Source organism: Lagopus leucura, unplaced genomic scaffold (genome assembly GCF_019238085.1).
Source record: "Lagopus leucura isolate 7727_CA_CO unplaced genomic scaffold, USGS_WTPT01 Super-Scaffold_100044, whole genome shotgun sequence".
Classification (NCBI taxonomy): domain Eukaryota; kingdom Metazoa; phylum Chordata; class Aves; order Galliformes; family Phasianidae; genus Lagopus; species Lagopus leucura.
Genome location: NW_024962291.1, coordinates 3,017,458 through 3,032,904, shown reverse-complemented (window position 1 = coordinate 3,032,904; position 15,447 = coordinate 3,017,458). Strand labels below are relative to the sequence as shown.

At 52.3% G+C, this 15,447-nt stretch overlaps 1 protein-coding gene across 1 annotated transcript; it reads left to right on the top strand.

Annotated features, from left to right (window-relative positions):
* Positions 1-726: 726 nt before the first annotated feature.
* Positions 727-15,143, top strand: IGF2 (insulin like growth factor 2). The gene is made up of 4 exons (XM_042884537.1): positions 727-1,069; positions 6,679-6,841; positions 13,284-13,450; positions 14,148-15,143. Exons 1-4 carry the CDS (start codon positions 968-970, stop codon positions 14,388-14,390), a joined length of 675 nt encoding a protein of 224 aa, XP_042740471.1. The 5' UTR covers positions 727-967; the 3' UTR covers positions 14,391-15,143.
* The last annotated feature ends 304 nt before the right edge of the window (positions 15,144-15,447 follow it).

The following is a 15,447-nucleotide window of genomic DNA, read 5'->3' as shown; positions in this document are numbered from 1 at the left end:
GCTGCGAGGCCAGCACAGAGCAGGACGGATGGCACAGCCACCTGTGCCCTGCGCACAGTCAGAGCGGGACCAAAAAGCAGGGCTGGCACGGCCAGATTCCGCTGCTTCCGATCACCCCACAGTAGTTTCAGTTCCCTGGAGGGCAGGGAGAGACGGCCCAGCACCGCGGGCAGGGGCTGGGGACGGAACTCCCCAGCCGCCCGCCTTCACCTGGGGGGGGAGGGAGGCGGAGGATGCGCGGCCCCCAGCCCACCCAGCGGCCGGCAGGGGTGGGCTGCAACCCCCTCCCGGGCGGGGAAAGCCTGCGGCTTGAAACTTCCCGTCGCTCCCCGAGCTGGACTTCGCAGGGTTACGAAGAAGGGAGGGAGAAAGAGGGAGGGATCGCTCTGCAACATTATTGGCTGCGTGGCCGGGCTGGTGCTCGCTGGGGAAGTCAGAGCATGCCCATTGGGGGGGTATAAAAGGGGGGCAGCTAGAGCGCCTTGCCCGTCTCCTCGCTCGTGGGGCAGCCAGCCGGGAGCAGCGGGCAGCAGGCAGCCGGCCCCTCCGCCCCAGCCAGGGGACGCAGTCAGTAAACACCACAACAACCAAAAAGTGAGAGCCACCCAAGGGGCAGTCAAGGCAGGAGGAGAGAAAGAGGAGGAAAAAAAGGAAAAGGGGTTAAACCAGGAGGAAAAAAAAAAAAAAAAAGCGAGAGAAAAAAAAAAAGAAAAAGGGAAAAAAAAGGGAGGATAAAAAAAGAAGGAAAAGGAGAAAGAAAGAAAAGGAGAAAGAAAGAAAAGGAGAAAGAAAAGGAAAGCGCTCGCCTGCTCTCTAGAATAACAAAATACCTGATCGTAACAAAATAACATCCTCCAGACCAAATCAAGCAGGGACTTGACATACCAAAAGGCAAAGCGAGGAGAGCGAGCCAGGGCGCGGGGAAGGCGAGCCAGAGCCGCGATCGCTGCCAGGGCCGGACAGCAGCATGGCAAGCGCCGGGGCACACACGGATGAGCGCTGCCGGCAGCCTGCCTTCCTCCCCGGCCCGCCGCCGACAGAAGTTGAGAGCGGCAGCGGCAGCGCCAAGGTAAGCGCCACGCCGAGCCGTGCCGAGCCGCGCCGGGCAGCGCCGCGCCGAACCGGGCAGCGCCGCGCGGTGCCGGTGCCGCGATGCCGGTGCCGTGCCATGCCGAGCCGATCCGAGCCGCGCCGGCTCCGCCGTCCCTACGCGTGTCGCTAGAGGGACCCCGAGAGCCGGCCCGCGCCGCGCTGCCCGCCGCCGACTCGCGAGCCGCGCCGCGGGGGTGCGGGGCGGCCCGGGGGGGTGCCCCTGCCCGCGTCCTCCCCGACGCTTCGGTTGTTTTGAACGCGGGTCCGCGGACGCCGCGCACCTGGCGGGGGGACGATGGCGGCGGGAGCGCTGCGCGTCCTTTGCGCGCCCCTTTGCGCGCGGGGGGCGGCGCGGGGCGGTCCCGCGTGGGGGGCGGCCGGCAGCAGCGCGCGTGTGCGGGCAGCCGCGATCGTGCGTGGGCCGGGCTGGCCGCGGGGCCGGGGCTATGCGAGGTCGCGGCGCTGCGCGGCCCCCCGGCGCTGCGCGGCGCGATTTTGGAAGCGGGGAGACGGGGCGGCGCGGCGCGGGGAAGGGACGGGCCGTTCCGCGGCTCCGAGAGCGGGGGGGATCGTTAAACTCTTCCGAAAAACAGCGCGGCGCGTTCGGTCTCGGAGGGATAAAAATACGGAGAGCAAAAACAAGAGAGCGAAGCCAAAATGGAGTGAGAGTTAATGGTTGGCATGGAGCCCTCGACTTTGTGTGATTTTTTTATTATTATTTTTTTTTCTTTCCTCCCAATTGCTTTTCCCTACAGTAATTGTTTTAAGAGAGCAACTTGGAAGGGTTTTAGCACTCCGCTGAGCAGCGGGGAATTGGGGCACATGAGGAAACAGAGATTCCGCACAACCGTACCAGCAGATGTGGCCACGGTGTGCTGTGACAGTCAGGTCGGGGCTGGCACCTGGAGAGCAGCGCTGCTTTCCACCCTCCCATGGGAAACCCGCAATCTCTCCCTGATGCTGGGCTGAGCTTGGGAGGCCCAGGCCTGGCTTTCTTTGTTTTTATTTGTTGTCAGGTTGCGTGTGCGGGTGTGCGTGTGCGGTTTCTTCTTTCGCTCCGCAGGGCTCAGCGTGTTGGGTTGGTTCCTCCTCCTCCTGGCGTGATTTACAGCAGAGCTGAGGAGCCTGGGTCATGGGTTTTGTAGGGGTGACTTTGTGCTAAGGACATCTGGAGGAATAAAACTGAGTGACACTTCTGATTTGAGCTCTGCTGAACTGTTTTGGACCCAACTTGACAATTTCGGTGGGGGTGAATGGGTCAGAGCTGTAAATCTCGCTTGGCGGTGTCGACACCCACACAAGTTCACTCAGCCTTTCAAAGGGGCTATCCCGGCTCCTGTGAAAATTCATTAAGGGATAAAAGATTTGACACCGTGGGTCCCTCCCACCGCCGCATGAAATTGGAGAGCCCGAAGGCGGCTGCGTGTGTGTCCCGGGGCCCTTTCTGACAGGTGATCCTTTTTGCAGCCTGCCCGCAGGGCTGCCGCTTTGACCGAGAGGCTCGGAGGTGTCGGTGCATGGCTTTCCATTGATTTCTATAGGCTTTGGAGCTGGCCTTGCAAGGAAAAGCACTTCTGTACATCTTTTCTTGTTTTAAATAAAGCAAACGCAGCAGGTGAGGTCTTATTTTTAGAGGGACCGAGGCGCTGGTGCGGATCCAGAATCGCATACGAGCGCTGGAAGTGGCCCACCCTATCCCGCCCATGTCCTGGGGCTGACCTCCCGCTCCTCTCTGGCTTGGCTCTGCTTTTTGAGGCTGCTGGGGCTGTCGGGGCAGGGAGATGGAGAATGAGGGGATCGGGAGGGATGGGGGAAGAAATCCGTGTGGGGGCCACATTGTGACTCCGAAAGGGTTAAGCTGCCTGTGCCAAGACATAAAGCAAGTTCAACGTGTTGTGGGAATATCAGTTGCCAGTAAACTCCAGTCACCACAATTTCTGATTTAACAGCTTAACTTGCTGTTAACTTTCCCTGATACGCTCCAGGTTTTTGACGTGGAGGCAGAAAGGAGAGGGGAACAATAAAGAAAGAAGTTAAGTGAGGCTACTAAAATGGACTTAAATCCCTTCCCTGGGTCCTGCCAGCTGTCTATAGAAGAGTTAAGCAAGATTGCATTTCCTTTTTTTCATGCCATAAATCAAACGTTTCTGGGCCGCCTACCAAAATTTGTGCAATACTCCCCAGTGGGGTGAGTAAATGGTACTGAATACCCCATTCACCTTTCGGAGCCTGGTTTTTCCGCAGCTCTGGCAGTGCTGGCTATGGGGCGCAGGCATGGAAAGGTGACCCCTGGCACGGGGCTGCTGATGGGGACAAGTCGTGAAGACAAAAAAGCAAGGGCTAAAAATAGAGGCGGCATTGCCAACCTCAGCCATATAAGTGTCATACGAGCCAGGTGCCAAGAATGGTGAGTTGTGTGGGTTTTTTTTATTTTTTCAATCCCAGTGATTAGAGCTGAGCAGCAGCACCCTTCAGCTTGGGTGAGTTTTATTTGCCTCAGCGGTCAAAAGTTTTGCCTCCTTCGAGCTGGGTTTATACCCTTTCTTTTTTAGAAAGAAGCTATTCCAGGCTGGAGCCTCCAGGATAAGGATTTGGGAAACACCAGGTACAACGTGGCCGAGGCAGCAAGAGGGATGTGGGATGCTCCAGAACGAGGCACAGCACACAGGCTCCTCTCCCTTGGGTACCATGGGCAGCTCCTCCACCCCAGCTGCTTTCTGGCTGCCAAGGCACCTTTCTCTCTGTGCTGGCCTTTGCTTTTTGGCTCTTGAGTGCATCACCATGCCCATGGGCAGAGCTGGGGGCCCTGGTGTGACGTGGTGATAGTAGGCGTGCCCCCACTTCCTGCCCTCAGAGAGCTGTGCCCCAATCCAGGTCAGTGCCCTGCTCCCTGAGGGACATCTGCACACTGCATCACACCCCCTCTCCACTCTCAGCAGCAATATGCTCCATCTCATATCTGTAGGCAAAACCTTATGGCCCTGTGCACACATTTCAGTATGCAAGGGATGCCATGTCTCCAGCTGCATGCTGGGATAGAGACGCTGTGACTGCAGGCATTGCTTCTTGCACAAGCATTGGGCATCTTCTACAGTAGAAAGATGTCCAATCTGCCCGCTTTTTTGGAAGGGCAGTGGAGGATGTGATGCAAAAAGTTGCTTTTTCCCCCTCCCTACAGGCACTGTTGGGTTTGAACTGAAAAGTTTTTTGCCATTTTAGATGCTCCACAAAGAGCAAGATTTTTTATTTTTTATTTTTACTGTCCAAATCCAAATTTTGCAGACTGGGCCATCTGTCAGTTCCCTCCTACGTTGTTCTGTTCATATTAAATTGTAATGAAGGCCAGACTGAAGAAGGAATTAGGTCAGACAGGAGGTTCAGTATCCATTTTTTGGGAGATGTTGCCCAAGAGAGAGGCACCATGGTTAGGTTGGCTCAGCACAAGCCTGAATGTGACAAACGCCTGAGCCTTCCTCTGAGATTTGGCAACTGGGCCTTTTGAGCATGCTGTGGCCTCTTGGCTTCTGACTCCCCGGCAGCTGGACCACAATCATCTCTCCAGCTGATCGTGCAGCAAATCCTCAGCAAATCCTTCAGGCCGCCTCAGGCCAGAGGGCAGCAATGCTGCAGACCTGCTTCGGGCTCACTCTCATCACACTGGTGCTGCTCCAAGGGGACCCTCTCCATAGCTGTGCCATTACCTGTGTGTGATCTGTCTGTCACAGGGCTGCAGAGAGGTGCTCAGGTTTCCCCAAACACAAAGAGCACTGTGCAGCATGGGCGCATCACTGCATGCCCATGTCAGTTTCCTGGTCCCATATTTGCCACTGTGGACAAAGGGAGAAGCAGGAGCCTCCTTGTTTGCTATCCTGGTTGAAACTGTGTGCAGCAATGCATGACCTCCCTCTGTGTACTTACTGAGGGATGGCAGTCAATACAACTGATTCAACTGCATTTTGCAATAATGAAACTTGGATGGATGTAGCATCTCTTCTAGTGTTGTGGGGACCAACACCAACATCACATCGTCTCTGTTACCCATTGCACGAGAGACCCTTTGCAATAAATACGAAGGCTCAAATGGCTTTGACTCCTGATGCTGGACAGAGCTTAAGCCACAGCCATGGAAGATGTATGCACATGCAAGGCTCAGAGGGCTTCATATTCCTGCCCCAAGGGGGCTGTGGAGGCACAGCACTGAGTACCCAATAGTTGAATTGAGAAGGAAGGGCTTATGCTGGGTCTCCTTCAGTGTGGTGTCAGCACTGGGACCATTGCTATCCTCATGGCTTCTTCCCACATAGATAGCAAGAGGAAGACTTCTTGGTTGGTATTTAAGGCTTGGGCAACCAGTAACAGCTGGAGGCAGGCAAGGCTTGCACCTGCAGCACAAGTTTTGCAGTAGTTGTTGTTTTGCAAAGGAGCAGAACCAGGTCTCCCTGGCATCAGATATCACCCTGCTGACAAAAGACTGAGCTTGGGGGTGTTGAGGCCAAAGCAGTCCTGTTGCAGATGATGCACCCCAACGGATCTTCACCATAGCAGGGGCATTGATGGAGTAGGGGAGGAGATGAGGTGCTGGAGGCACATGCTCACAGTGACTAGCTAGGGGGCAGAAAGCAGTTTAGGCATCCTGATATCCCACTTGGGCATCGCGTGCACGTGAAAATCAAGGGGAAAAAAAAGAGAAAGAAAAAAGAACAAAAACAGCATGGGATAATCACAGGCTTTTTGGGAGGGGATTGCATTGCTGATGCTGCCACGACTAAAGCAGTGCAGGTGGTGCTGTGATGACCATCTCCACTATTTTGGAGAGCTTATGGCTTGGGACCATGGCTTCTTTCTGACACTACTGGAGCTCTGTGCACATAATGGTTGGTGGCAAGGGTGGCTTTATTGCTGGTGGGGCCACAGCAGGGCCCTGGGAGAGGTGGGCTAATTTCCTGGCTGTGCTGCAGACTTCCCCTGTGACCTTGGGTGAGTCATTTAATCTATCCCGGGCTTCAGCTCCATCTCTGAGCATCCCGTGGGGGTGAGGTAATATTCATTAACTGATATTATTCTCGAGTTGCTCCGATGCTATGGTGATGAAAATGGGAGGTGAAACCCAGTGCCTTGGCTGAGCATCAGCAGCGAGAGGGGATGCTCTGCTTGAGTTTTAGCAGCCAGTTTGGGCGAATGCAGTTCTGATACAATTCCCCTCTCAATTTTTTGCTGTCCTCTTGGCCACCATGGTTATTTGGCTGCATTAATGCAGTGATGCTCATCACTGAGGGACAGAATGTGGATATTTCATCATGCAGTGCTGTGGTGGCATCGTCATGCTGATACCCCCATGAACCACTCTGCTTCTATGGTGTGTCTTTCTGGTTCTAGTCCTCACCAGCAAACATAGCTTGTGCAATCAGCCCCTTGATTGCCTGAGCAGCATCTTCTGGGTGCACAGGGAGAAGGCTACTATTCTCCCAGTAAAAGCCAGCTTTCTCCAAAAAACAGGCAGAAAGTTCATCCATTTTGGCTTTGGGGAAGCACATGCTCAGGTAGGACATGACAGTCTTCCATCTAACATGCTGCTTCTTTCCCCAGGTGCAGAGGATGTGTGCAGCTAGGCAGATGCTGCTGCTACTGCTGGCCTTCCTGGCCTATGCATTGGATTCAGCTGCGGCGTATGGCACGGCAGAGACCCTCTGTGGTGGGGAGCTGGTGGACACGCTGCAGTTCGTCTGCGGGGACAGGGGCTTCTACTTCAGTAAGTTCTACTTGCTTACATGATGCTCAGTGCCCACCTTGTGCTATGCCAAGATGATGCAGATGGAGCTGGGTTGGGATGGGAAGGATGGATTCTCCACCCCAGTGCTTTTTAAGGTGGCGTTGTGCATGGTGAGAAGAGGAGCAAGATGAGTGATGAGCCGAGGGATGGTCCAATGGGGAAGCTGGGTCCTATGGTCCATGCTCAGATGTGGCTGGGCAGCGCTGATAAGTAGTTGATTCGCTGTTGATGTGGATAAGTCTTCAAAATAATGAGGATTTCTGCTGAGCTGGAATTCCAGCTTGTTTTTAAACCCAGATAGGCTCTGCTTGGATATAACCACAGGTTCTGAGCCCTCCCAGGCGGCCTCCTGGCTACTTGCTAATGACACCAATGTCTGACCTTCTAAACAGCATAGCCAGTGCCAAAAACCGCAGTGTCGCTGTTGTCCACAGAGTTCAGGGATCTGCAGAGGTGTTGTATGGAACATGTTTTCCTTGAGTGTTTTTAAGATTTGGACCATACGTGCAAAAACACAAGAGCTCAACTAGTAGATGAGGAGGAGTAAGGTGATGGATGTTCGGTAATACGTGAGCAGATGAGAGTGCTTTAGGTGTGATGCCTTCTGGTGGTATAGTATTCTCCTTGCACAGGAGAGGCAAGAACCTGTGTCCTGCAACCCACTGCTGACTGAACTCTGTAATATACTACAGGAAGTACACAAGGCATAGCAGTAGGGAAAACAATGCAGGTAGCGCAGCTGCACCTAGCATCCTCGCCTCTGCTTTGGAGAAACTTGCATTACAGTGATACACTCTTGAGTAATGTATTGAGCTGTTTTTTTTTTTTTTTTTTTTTTTTTTTTTTTTTAATAGCAGTCCCAAGAGCCATCCTCCCTCTATTCCCAATCTAGCATTTACAGGGAGTGAGCTGCTGCAAGCTTTGGAGAAGACCCTTGCAATGCAATGGAAAGTGCAGCAGTAACAGCAGAATAGCAAGGTCCCAGGCTACAGCAAGTGAGAACTTGCTCAAATGTAACAACCATAGGCACTGAAATAAAAGAATCTGCTTACCTTCATAGGGCCTCAAGCAGACAGGAATCTTCAGCAAGATCCCCTTCCTCCACTCCAACTCTTAAATAAGGTCTGGGATTAGGGTGCATTGCGTGCACCTGAGCTCCCCTGGATTAGCCCTGCCTTCCCACCAGGTGCTCAATCACTGGTTCAAGGCATGACTTTGCATTTCTACTACAAACCTATACCCAGCCAGGCTGGGCTGCAGTTGGCTGAGAGTTACTCCATCCATAGATTGTGGAGGGTGCACAGGGTGTAGGGGTCAGGCTGTATGGTCCAGCTACCATCAGGCTTCAGTCTGCGTTACTTCACAAGTGTGGTGGCATTGCAGGTGGCTTTTCTTCTAGCCAGGCCCTGCGGGTGATGGCTTTGTTCTGCTGATGTAATGTTTTTGGGAGCACTGTTCCTTTCTCTCTGAGCCCAGCTAGGGGTTTCCACCATAACTGCCCTTCTCTTCTCATCTCCCCCTTTTCTCCTACCACTGAGCCACACTGGGGTGAGGGGACTGGGTTTTGCCTTCCATATCTGTGGCAAGCACCCATCCCAGTCTCACACCTCTTTCTCTCTCTGTAGAGGAGCATCCACCTCCCTCCGCTTGCTTCTCTTCTTTCCTCCCCCTCTCTGGGGATGAAAGGGAATGGGGCTTTTGTTTTACAGGCAAACTGACCTCCTTTCACCTCGAATAACCCATCCTCTCAGTCCAAAATAAAAACACTTTTGAAGGCAGAAATGTAGCTTTGTGCCAAGTGACCAGTCTGGTGCTCAAAAGGGGATTCTTGCTCTTCTTTTTTCACCTGTCTCCTTCCTTCTTGTTGAATGTTTCTGGAGAGTTCAACCACTGGGGGATGAAGGAAAACCTACCAGTCCCATATTTCCATCTCTTCAGCACCTGTTGAGGTTGCAGTGAATGTACATTTGTCACTGGTTCTATTCGATGAAGGTCTTGGTCATCCCCAGTTCCCCTCTTTCTTCCCTCTAGCTCCATCAGTTGTTCCAGTGAAGGCATTAGTTCTTCTGCCCATATTAATCTTCACTCTTGACTTCTTGTGGCAAATGTTATTTCCACTGCACAGACTCTTATCTCTGGGGGTCCCTTCCAACCCCTACAATTCTATGATTCTGTAGGGCATGTTTATGTTTCACAGTCCTGGTTTATGTCTTTAACACTGAGGCTGGGATTGTCCTGACCAATTGTCCATCTGCTACTGGCATGACAGCTGCAACCTGAGGACAAACCTGTGCCAGCGGTGTGTTTCATACCTGAGGTAGATGACTTTGGTGGCCTTGTCTCACAAGTACAGGTGGCTCTGCATGCTGGAATGGGCTGCCTGGTAATCCCGAGAAAAAATGGAAATGGCATGAAAATCTGCCACTGGTTTTCTGCTGCTGCAGTAATTTAAGCTAAGGTGTAGCTTCTCTATTCCAAGATGCAGCAGTTTGCATCTGGATGCAGTGTGTCTGCAGTGTTTCACACCCCTGGTGTTCCAGGGTGGGGAAATACACAGTTCAGGTTGAGGAGGGTGCACCCTGATGATGGAGATGCCTGTCCGTCCATTGACACAGAGCATGAACCCAGCTACCAGGTTCCCTTGGAAATACCATGAGAGCTGATGCTTGGGGCTCGGGATGTTGAAGCTGCCTACAAAATCCTATAATGGGGGCGTTTCAGCACCACTGGCATCCCACTGTAGGGCTTTTACTACTTAGGCCTCCTTTAAGTCTTGAGGCAGCTGTTTTACACGACTTGTTTGTGAAAGAGACAACAATTTGCATGGCACACCGTTGGGGATGAGTGCTGCTGGTCCCACGGCAAGCCCTTGCCACATCCCCGGTTGCACCTGAGACCCGCAGCAGTGATATCACCAAGCACTGGGGCTGCAAAAGAACAGCTCCAAGGAGGCTCAAGCCCCCAGCTGCAGGCACTGCGTTGCTCTCCCTTTTCTGCAGCAATCTCCATGGATGACTCAAGGCTTGCAGGTGCCGGCAAGGTGATGCCGTCCTATGGCACGGCCATGGGGATGGATGCTGAGCATGGAAAAAAAGAAATAGGAAAAAAAAAAAAAAAAGGGCAAGAGGAAGTCCCAGCGGCAAATTTGTTGTCATGCACCATCGGCAGGGAAGGGAGAAGGGGCTGCGGGGGGAGAGGCGTCCGACTTCTCTGTAAACAACAGCTCCTGTTTCCTCCTTTCCAACAGCTGATAAGAATTTAGCTCTTTGCGGCCGCTTGTGCTGACGGGGCACATTCTTGCGTGCCGCCGCTCCTGCGAATAATACTAGGAAAAAGCAGGGGGGAAAGCGCAGTGCCGGGGCTAGGGGAGGGACAGGCTGGGGGCACTGGGACGGGGACGGCACTGCACAAAGGCCCCCTTGTTGCTCCTGACATTCCTGCGCCGGGGGTGTGGGGACTGTTTGCACCCAAAGTCCCCTTCCACTCGGCTTGCCGCCTGACGGACCGGAGGAGAGGGGAGCCGAAGGTGGGGACATGCCTCGGTGCCACAATCCAGGGAAGGGACCCTCCCATCCCTCTGGGTGCCCCCACCCCTGGGGTGTCCCAGGAGCACTGCTGGGATGCTCAGCAAGTCCCGTCAGGATGCTTGACCACCACTATTGGAGCGCTCACCAGTTCCCACCAGGATGCTCGGTGCATCCATCAGGACAGCGTGATGCCAAAGGGCACCAGCAGGCAGAGGTTTTTGGTGGAGCACAGTTTTTCAAGGAACACATCTGCTTCCTAAGCCCCCTGGGAAGGCCAGGAGGAAGCACGATGCCTTAGGGGAAGGCAGTAATTGCAGAAATGGGAAGTGGATGAGGAGCGGAGGAGGAGAAATGCTTCACCCCCTGCTTTACCATGTTCTGGCTTTGGCAGTGATGTTCAAGTGAGATGCTGCTGGTGGATGAAAGCCAAGGAATTCAACCTTTAGTCTGTGCGTAAATTGCGCTACGGAACAAAACCCTTTCCCCAATCCGGGTCAGCAGCAATATCACTGTTAACTAGAAATGTCCTGGCATCTTTTCCCCTGGGTTATTATCTCCAGGTGCTTTCTGATGCTAAATCCCTGTTTGTTATGTTTGCCTGTTTTTTTCCTCTGCAGCAGTGTTCCCATAGAGGATGGGGTTGGCATTTGGCTCAATGGGTATGGACTATTATGTAATAGGAGATGTGCCCCCCCAGGCCCTTGCAAGGATGCTGGCAGCAGTGCCAGCAAGGGGAATGGCATGTAGGGACTTTATGCAACAGAGCAAGGGCAATGCTGGAGGGCAAGCGACATGCGCATGGTGGGCAAAACAAGGGGTGCTGATAGCCCAGGGCTGGTTCACCCAAACAGTGCCCTTGGTGTCGGGTGGTTGCATCTGTTTTGATGCATATCTATCATACACATACAGCATATATATAGAATCATAGAATTGTTTGAGTTGGAAGGGACCCTTAAGAGTCATCTAATCCAGCTCCCCTGCAGTAATTATCTACTGTGGGCGTACATATGTGAAGAATACATGCACATGACCTCAGGTTGTCTCACCTTCCCCCCTCTCTGCTATCCATTGCCACCCAGATTGCCTGCCTTGGAATCACTTGCATGGCAATGGACACTCAGCTCACCCAACTGCGTTGCAAGGGAGGGCCCAACCCAGTATGCTTGCTGGCAATGAGCATTTTAAGGATAGAAGAATAAGCTCCCAGCAGTGCTCCTATCACCAAGCCTTTGCTGAGATGGAACCATCCTTTTCACTTTGCTATGTAGCTGGCTAAAAGTTGCATCTGAAAGTTTTCCGGAGAAGTAAAAATAAAGACTTAAAAAAAAAAAAAAAAGGAAAAAGGAGAGGTAATTGCCAAAATAAGAAGTGGAATGGGGAAGAATGTGGAAAATCAAGCATTTAAACGACTGCCAAGGGTGGGCTGCACGGTATGAGTCAGTTGTTTCATCGCAATGCACCCGATGCTGTGTTTGCTCTCGTGACCTCAGTGCACGGTGGTGATGCTCCAGAGCAGAGCAGAGGGCTCACTGCAAATGGAGTGAGGGCTGAGTTTGACAGATAGCAGGTGCTGTGCTGCCCAGGGCTTTGCTTTTGCAAAATGTGTTGAAGGAAGGTCACAGTGTGTTTTGCATGCTGGTGTTATACACATAAGGCTGCACTGTACATGTGTGCCTGCATCGCACACACGGGGCTGCATTGCATGCACCAGGCTGCATTGCACATGCAGAAAATGTTTTGGCTTTGCATCTTGTCCTGGGGCACTTTGGGTGGCCATCCAGATGGAGTTCCCCATGAGGAAATCAGTCAACACCTTGCAAGCCAAAGCCTTAAAATCTTGAGTGCCTTCATCTGGAGCACATGGTGGGATCATGGGTTGTACACAGGGCCAAAGCAGCATTCCCTCAGCTGGGCTGTGGTACTGGGTCTCTTTTGCAGCCCCGCTGATCCTGGCCTCTGCTCCAGTGTAGGCACTGGTCCCCTCCACTTCAGACCCTTGCCTTGGCCCTGTGTATGAAAGCCCAGAGAAAACCATTTAGTTTGGGACCATTATGCATTTTGGAAGTCGCTTTTCCCAAGAACATTTGCTTTGCCCCCAAAATCCAAATTTACCCATTGATTTTCTTTCAAGAGGGGAAGGAACAAAATGAAGCTGATCTGAGCCAGCCTTCTGGAGTGTTTTCTCTGTACTTAAATACTGACATGAGATGTGCTGCATTGTTGCTGTACTGGACACTGGTTTTTGCATCCTTCTGCAGGAAGAAACAGGAGAGGAACCCTTATTAAAAGATTAAGTTTAATAGCTATTCTTGGCGTGCCGTCACAGGCCTGTATTCTTTCTGCAGCTGTCTACGAGCTGTCCCATCTGGTAAAATTTAGCCGTGTTGGTTCGCTTCACCTGCCCAAGCGTCAACACGGCAGAGGGAGGTTGGCAGCCTCAGTGCCGCGCTGCTTCTTTCTAATAAAACTCTCTTGCCAGGATCAACATCGCAGACATTTGTGGTAATCGGTGCGGCGTCTGCATCCGGACTGCTGTCCGCGCTGGGCTTGCTAAGGAGCAATAGGAAGGGAATAAATTACAGCAATAGAAAGTGCCTTCAATTAGTGTTGTGCGCACACCGGGAGCCCTGTCAGCATTGAGAGTGTTTGTCTAGGAAGGCCATCATGGGAAACTCAGGCTTTTTGTGGGCATATGTCAAAGAAGATGAGTGTTTTGGGAGAAGTGCTGCTGGTTTTGAAATACAGTGATCATGAGGCTGTGGAGGTGCCAGCCTGGGACCCTGCAGTCTGTGGTCACTGCAGGAGAGATGCCGTCAAGGCAACAGGCAACAGGTGAAAGGTGACGAAGCTATGGTCTACATTGATGGCTAACGCTCAGGCCTTTACCCCTACAGGTAGACCAGTGGGACGAAATAACAGGAGGATCAACCGTGGTATCGTGGAGGAATGCTGCTTTCGGAGCTGCGACCTGGCTCTGCTGGAAACCTACTGTGCCAAGTCCGTCAAGTCAGAGCGTGACCTCTCCGCCACCTCCCTTGCGGGCCTCCCAGCCCTCAACAAGGTAAGGCTGCACTCGGGCTGCTAGCTCCCTGAAGCAAGTAAGAGGAGAAAAGGGAGGCCATCAGTAGGGGAGGACTGCTGCTGGCTCTACGATCTGCTGCTTCTGCAGCCAAGGCAGCATGCAGAGGCTTGAAGTGTTTATAGCTGTTGAGGAGTCAAAGAAATTGCAGAAAACAAACTTCTAACCATTGACTCATAGAACGGTTTGGGTTGGAAGAGCCCCCTAGTGATTATCTAGTCCATCCCTGCCACGGGCAGGGACACATCCCACTCTCAGATCAGATTGCCCAAAGGCCCATCCAGTCTGATCTCGAGTGCCTTCAGAGTGGGCACCCACAGCTCTTCTGGACAGCCTTTCCCAGCATCTTGCCACCTTGTTGTGGAAAACTTCCTCCTTATATGCAGTTTCCTACAGCTTAAAATCATTGCCCCTTGGCATATCCCGACAGGTCCCGATAAAAAGTTTCTCTCCAGCTGCAGCAAGGTCTCCCTGGGACCTTTTCCAGGCTCAACAACCCCACCTTTCCTCATGGGAGAGGTGTTCCAGCTTGCTAATAATTCTTGTGGCCCTCCTCTGTCCACATCCTCCTTGTGCTGGGGACCCAATAGAACCTGTAACACGGGCGACCATGGGTAGAGGTTACCTCAGGGAAGGTAACCCACCTTGTGTTGACACTGCGTTGTTCTCCCTTCCCCAGGAGAGCTTCCAGAAGCCATCTCACGCCAAGTACTCCAAGTACAACGTGTGGCAGAAGAAGAGCTCGCAGCGGCTGCAGCGGGAGGTGCCTGGCATCCTGCGTGCCCGCCGGTACCGGTGGCAGGCAGAGGGGCTGCAAGCAGCTGAGGAAGCCAGGGCGATGCATCGTCCCCTCATCTCCTTGCCCAGCCAGCGGCCTCCGGCACCGCGGGCATCCCCTGAAGCGACCGGCCCCCAGGAATGAACTGTGACCGGCCGGCTGGATTTGCGATCTCCCGGGGAGAGACTGGCGAGACTCGGCCCCCCCTGAGCCCCTCCGTCCCCAAGCCGAGGAGCGGGGCGGCAGGCACCATCACACCGCTCCGGCCCCAACCAAACAACTGACACAAGCAAGGAGGGGATGGCAGCGGCCGTGTGCAGCGTCCTCCTTTTGGGGTGGGGGGGAGGGTTGTTTCGTTTCCCAGGCCTGTTTCGTTTCCCTCGCGCACCCAGTATTTTTCAAGCCTTGTACTTACGAAGGGACAGTTGGGCACTTGAACTTTTTGCTGCCGGGCGCTGTGTGACATCCCCAGTGCCAACACTAGAAGACAAAAGAACGAGCAAGAGGGAAAAAGGATATGAAGTTAACTTTTCTTTTAAATTTTATTTTATTTTTCTCAAGAAGAAAAGTCCATTCCATGTCTTTCTTGACAATAAAGTGAAAAGCAAAAACAAATGGGGAGAGATGTTGAGGGATGTAACTTTTTTGCCTCATTCCCATCCAACTTTTTTTTTTTTTCTTTCTTTTTTTGTTGGTAACTTTTCTTATTTTTATAACTTTTTTTTGCACCTTTAAAAAGAAAATGTAACTGAGACGAAGTTCCGAGGAGTCCCATCTGCATTTTTTGTGTGTGTGCTTAATTACAAGATTCCAAATCGACTTGCACCTTTTTGAAACCATCGCTGACGGGAGAAAGAGAGGAAGAGGAGAGAGAGAGAGAAAGAGAGAGAAGAAAAAGGAAAGGGGAAAAAAAAAAAAAAAAGTGAGCTGATGCTCACTTTAAATGGAGGAGGCGTCTGCATTGCACATTTGCCACGGATTTAGTTGATTTATATATATAATATATTATATAACTTTTTTGGCAAAAAAGCACTATTTTTATGGGACATTTTGTGTAGTATCTGAAGAGGGATTGTAATGTTTAAAATGTGTTATGGTGCTAAAGTAAGTTGGAAGGGAAAAAACCCAGAAATAGCAAGGGAGGGTGGGGAGGGAAGAACAAGATAGCGAATACTGAACTTGAAATTTTAGCTTTTCGTTT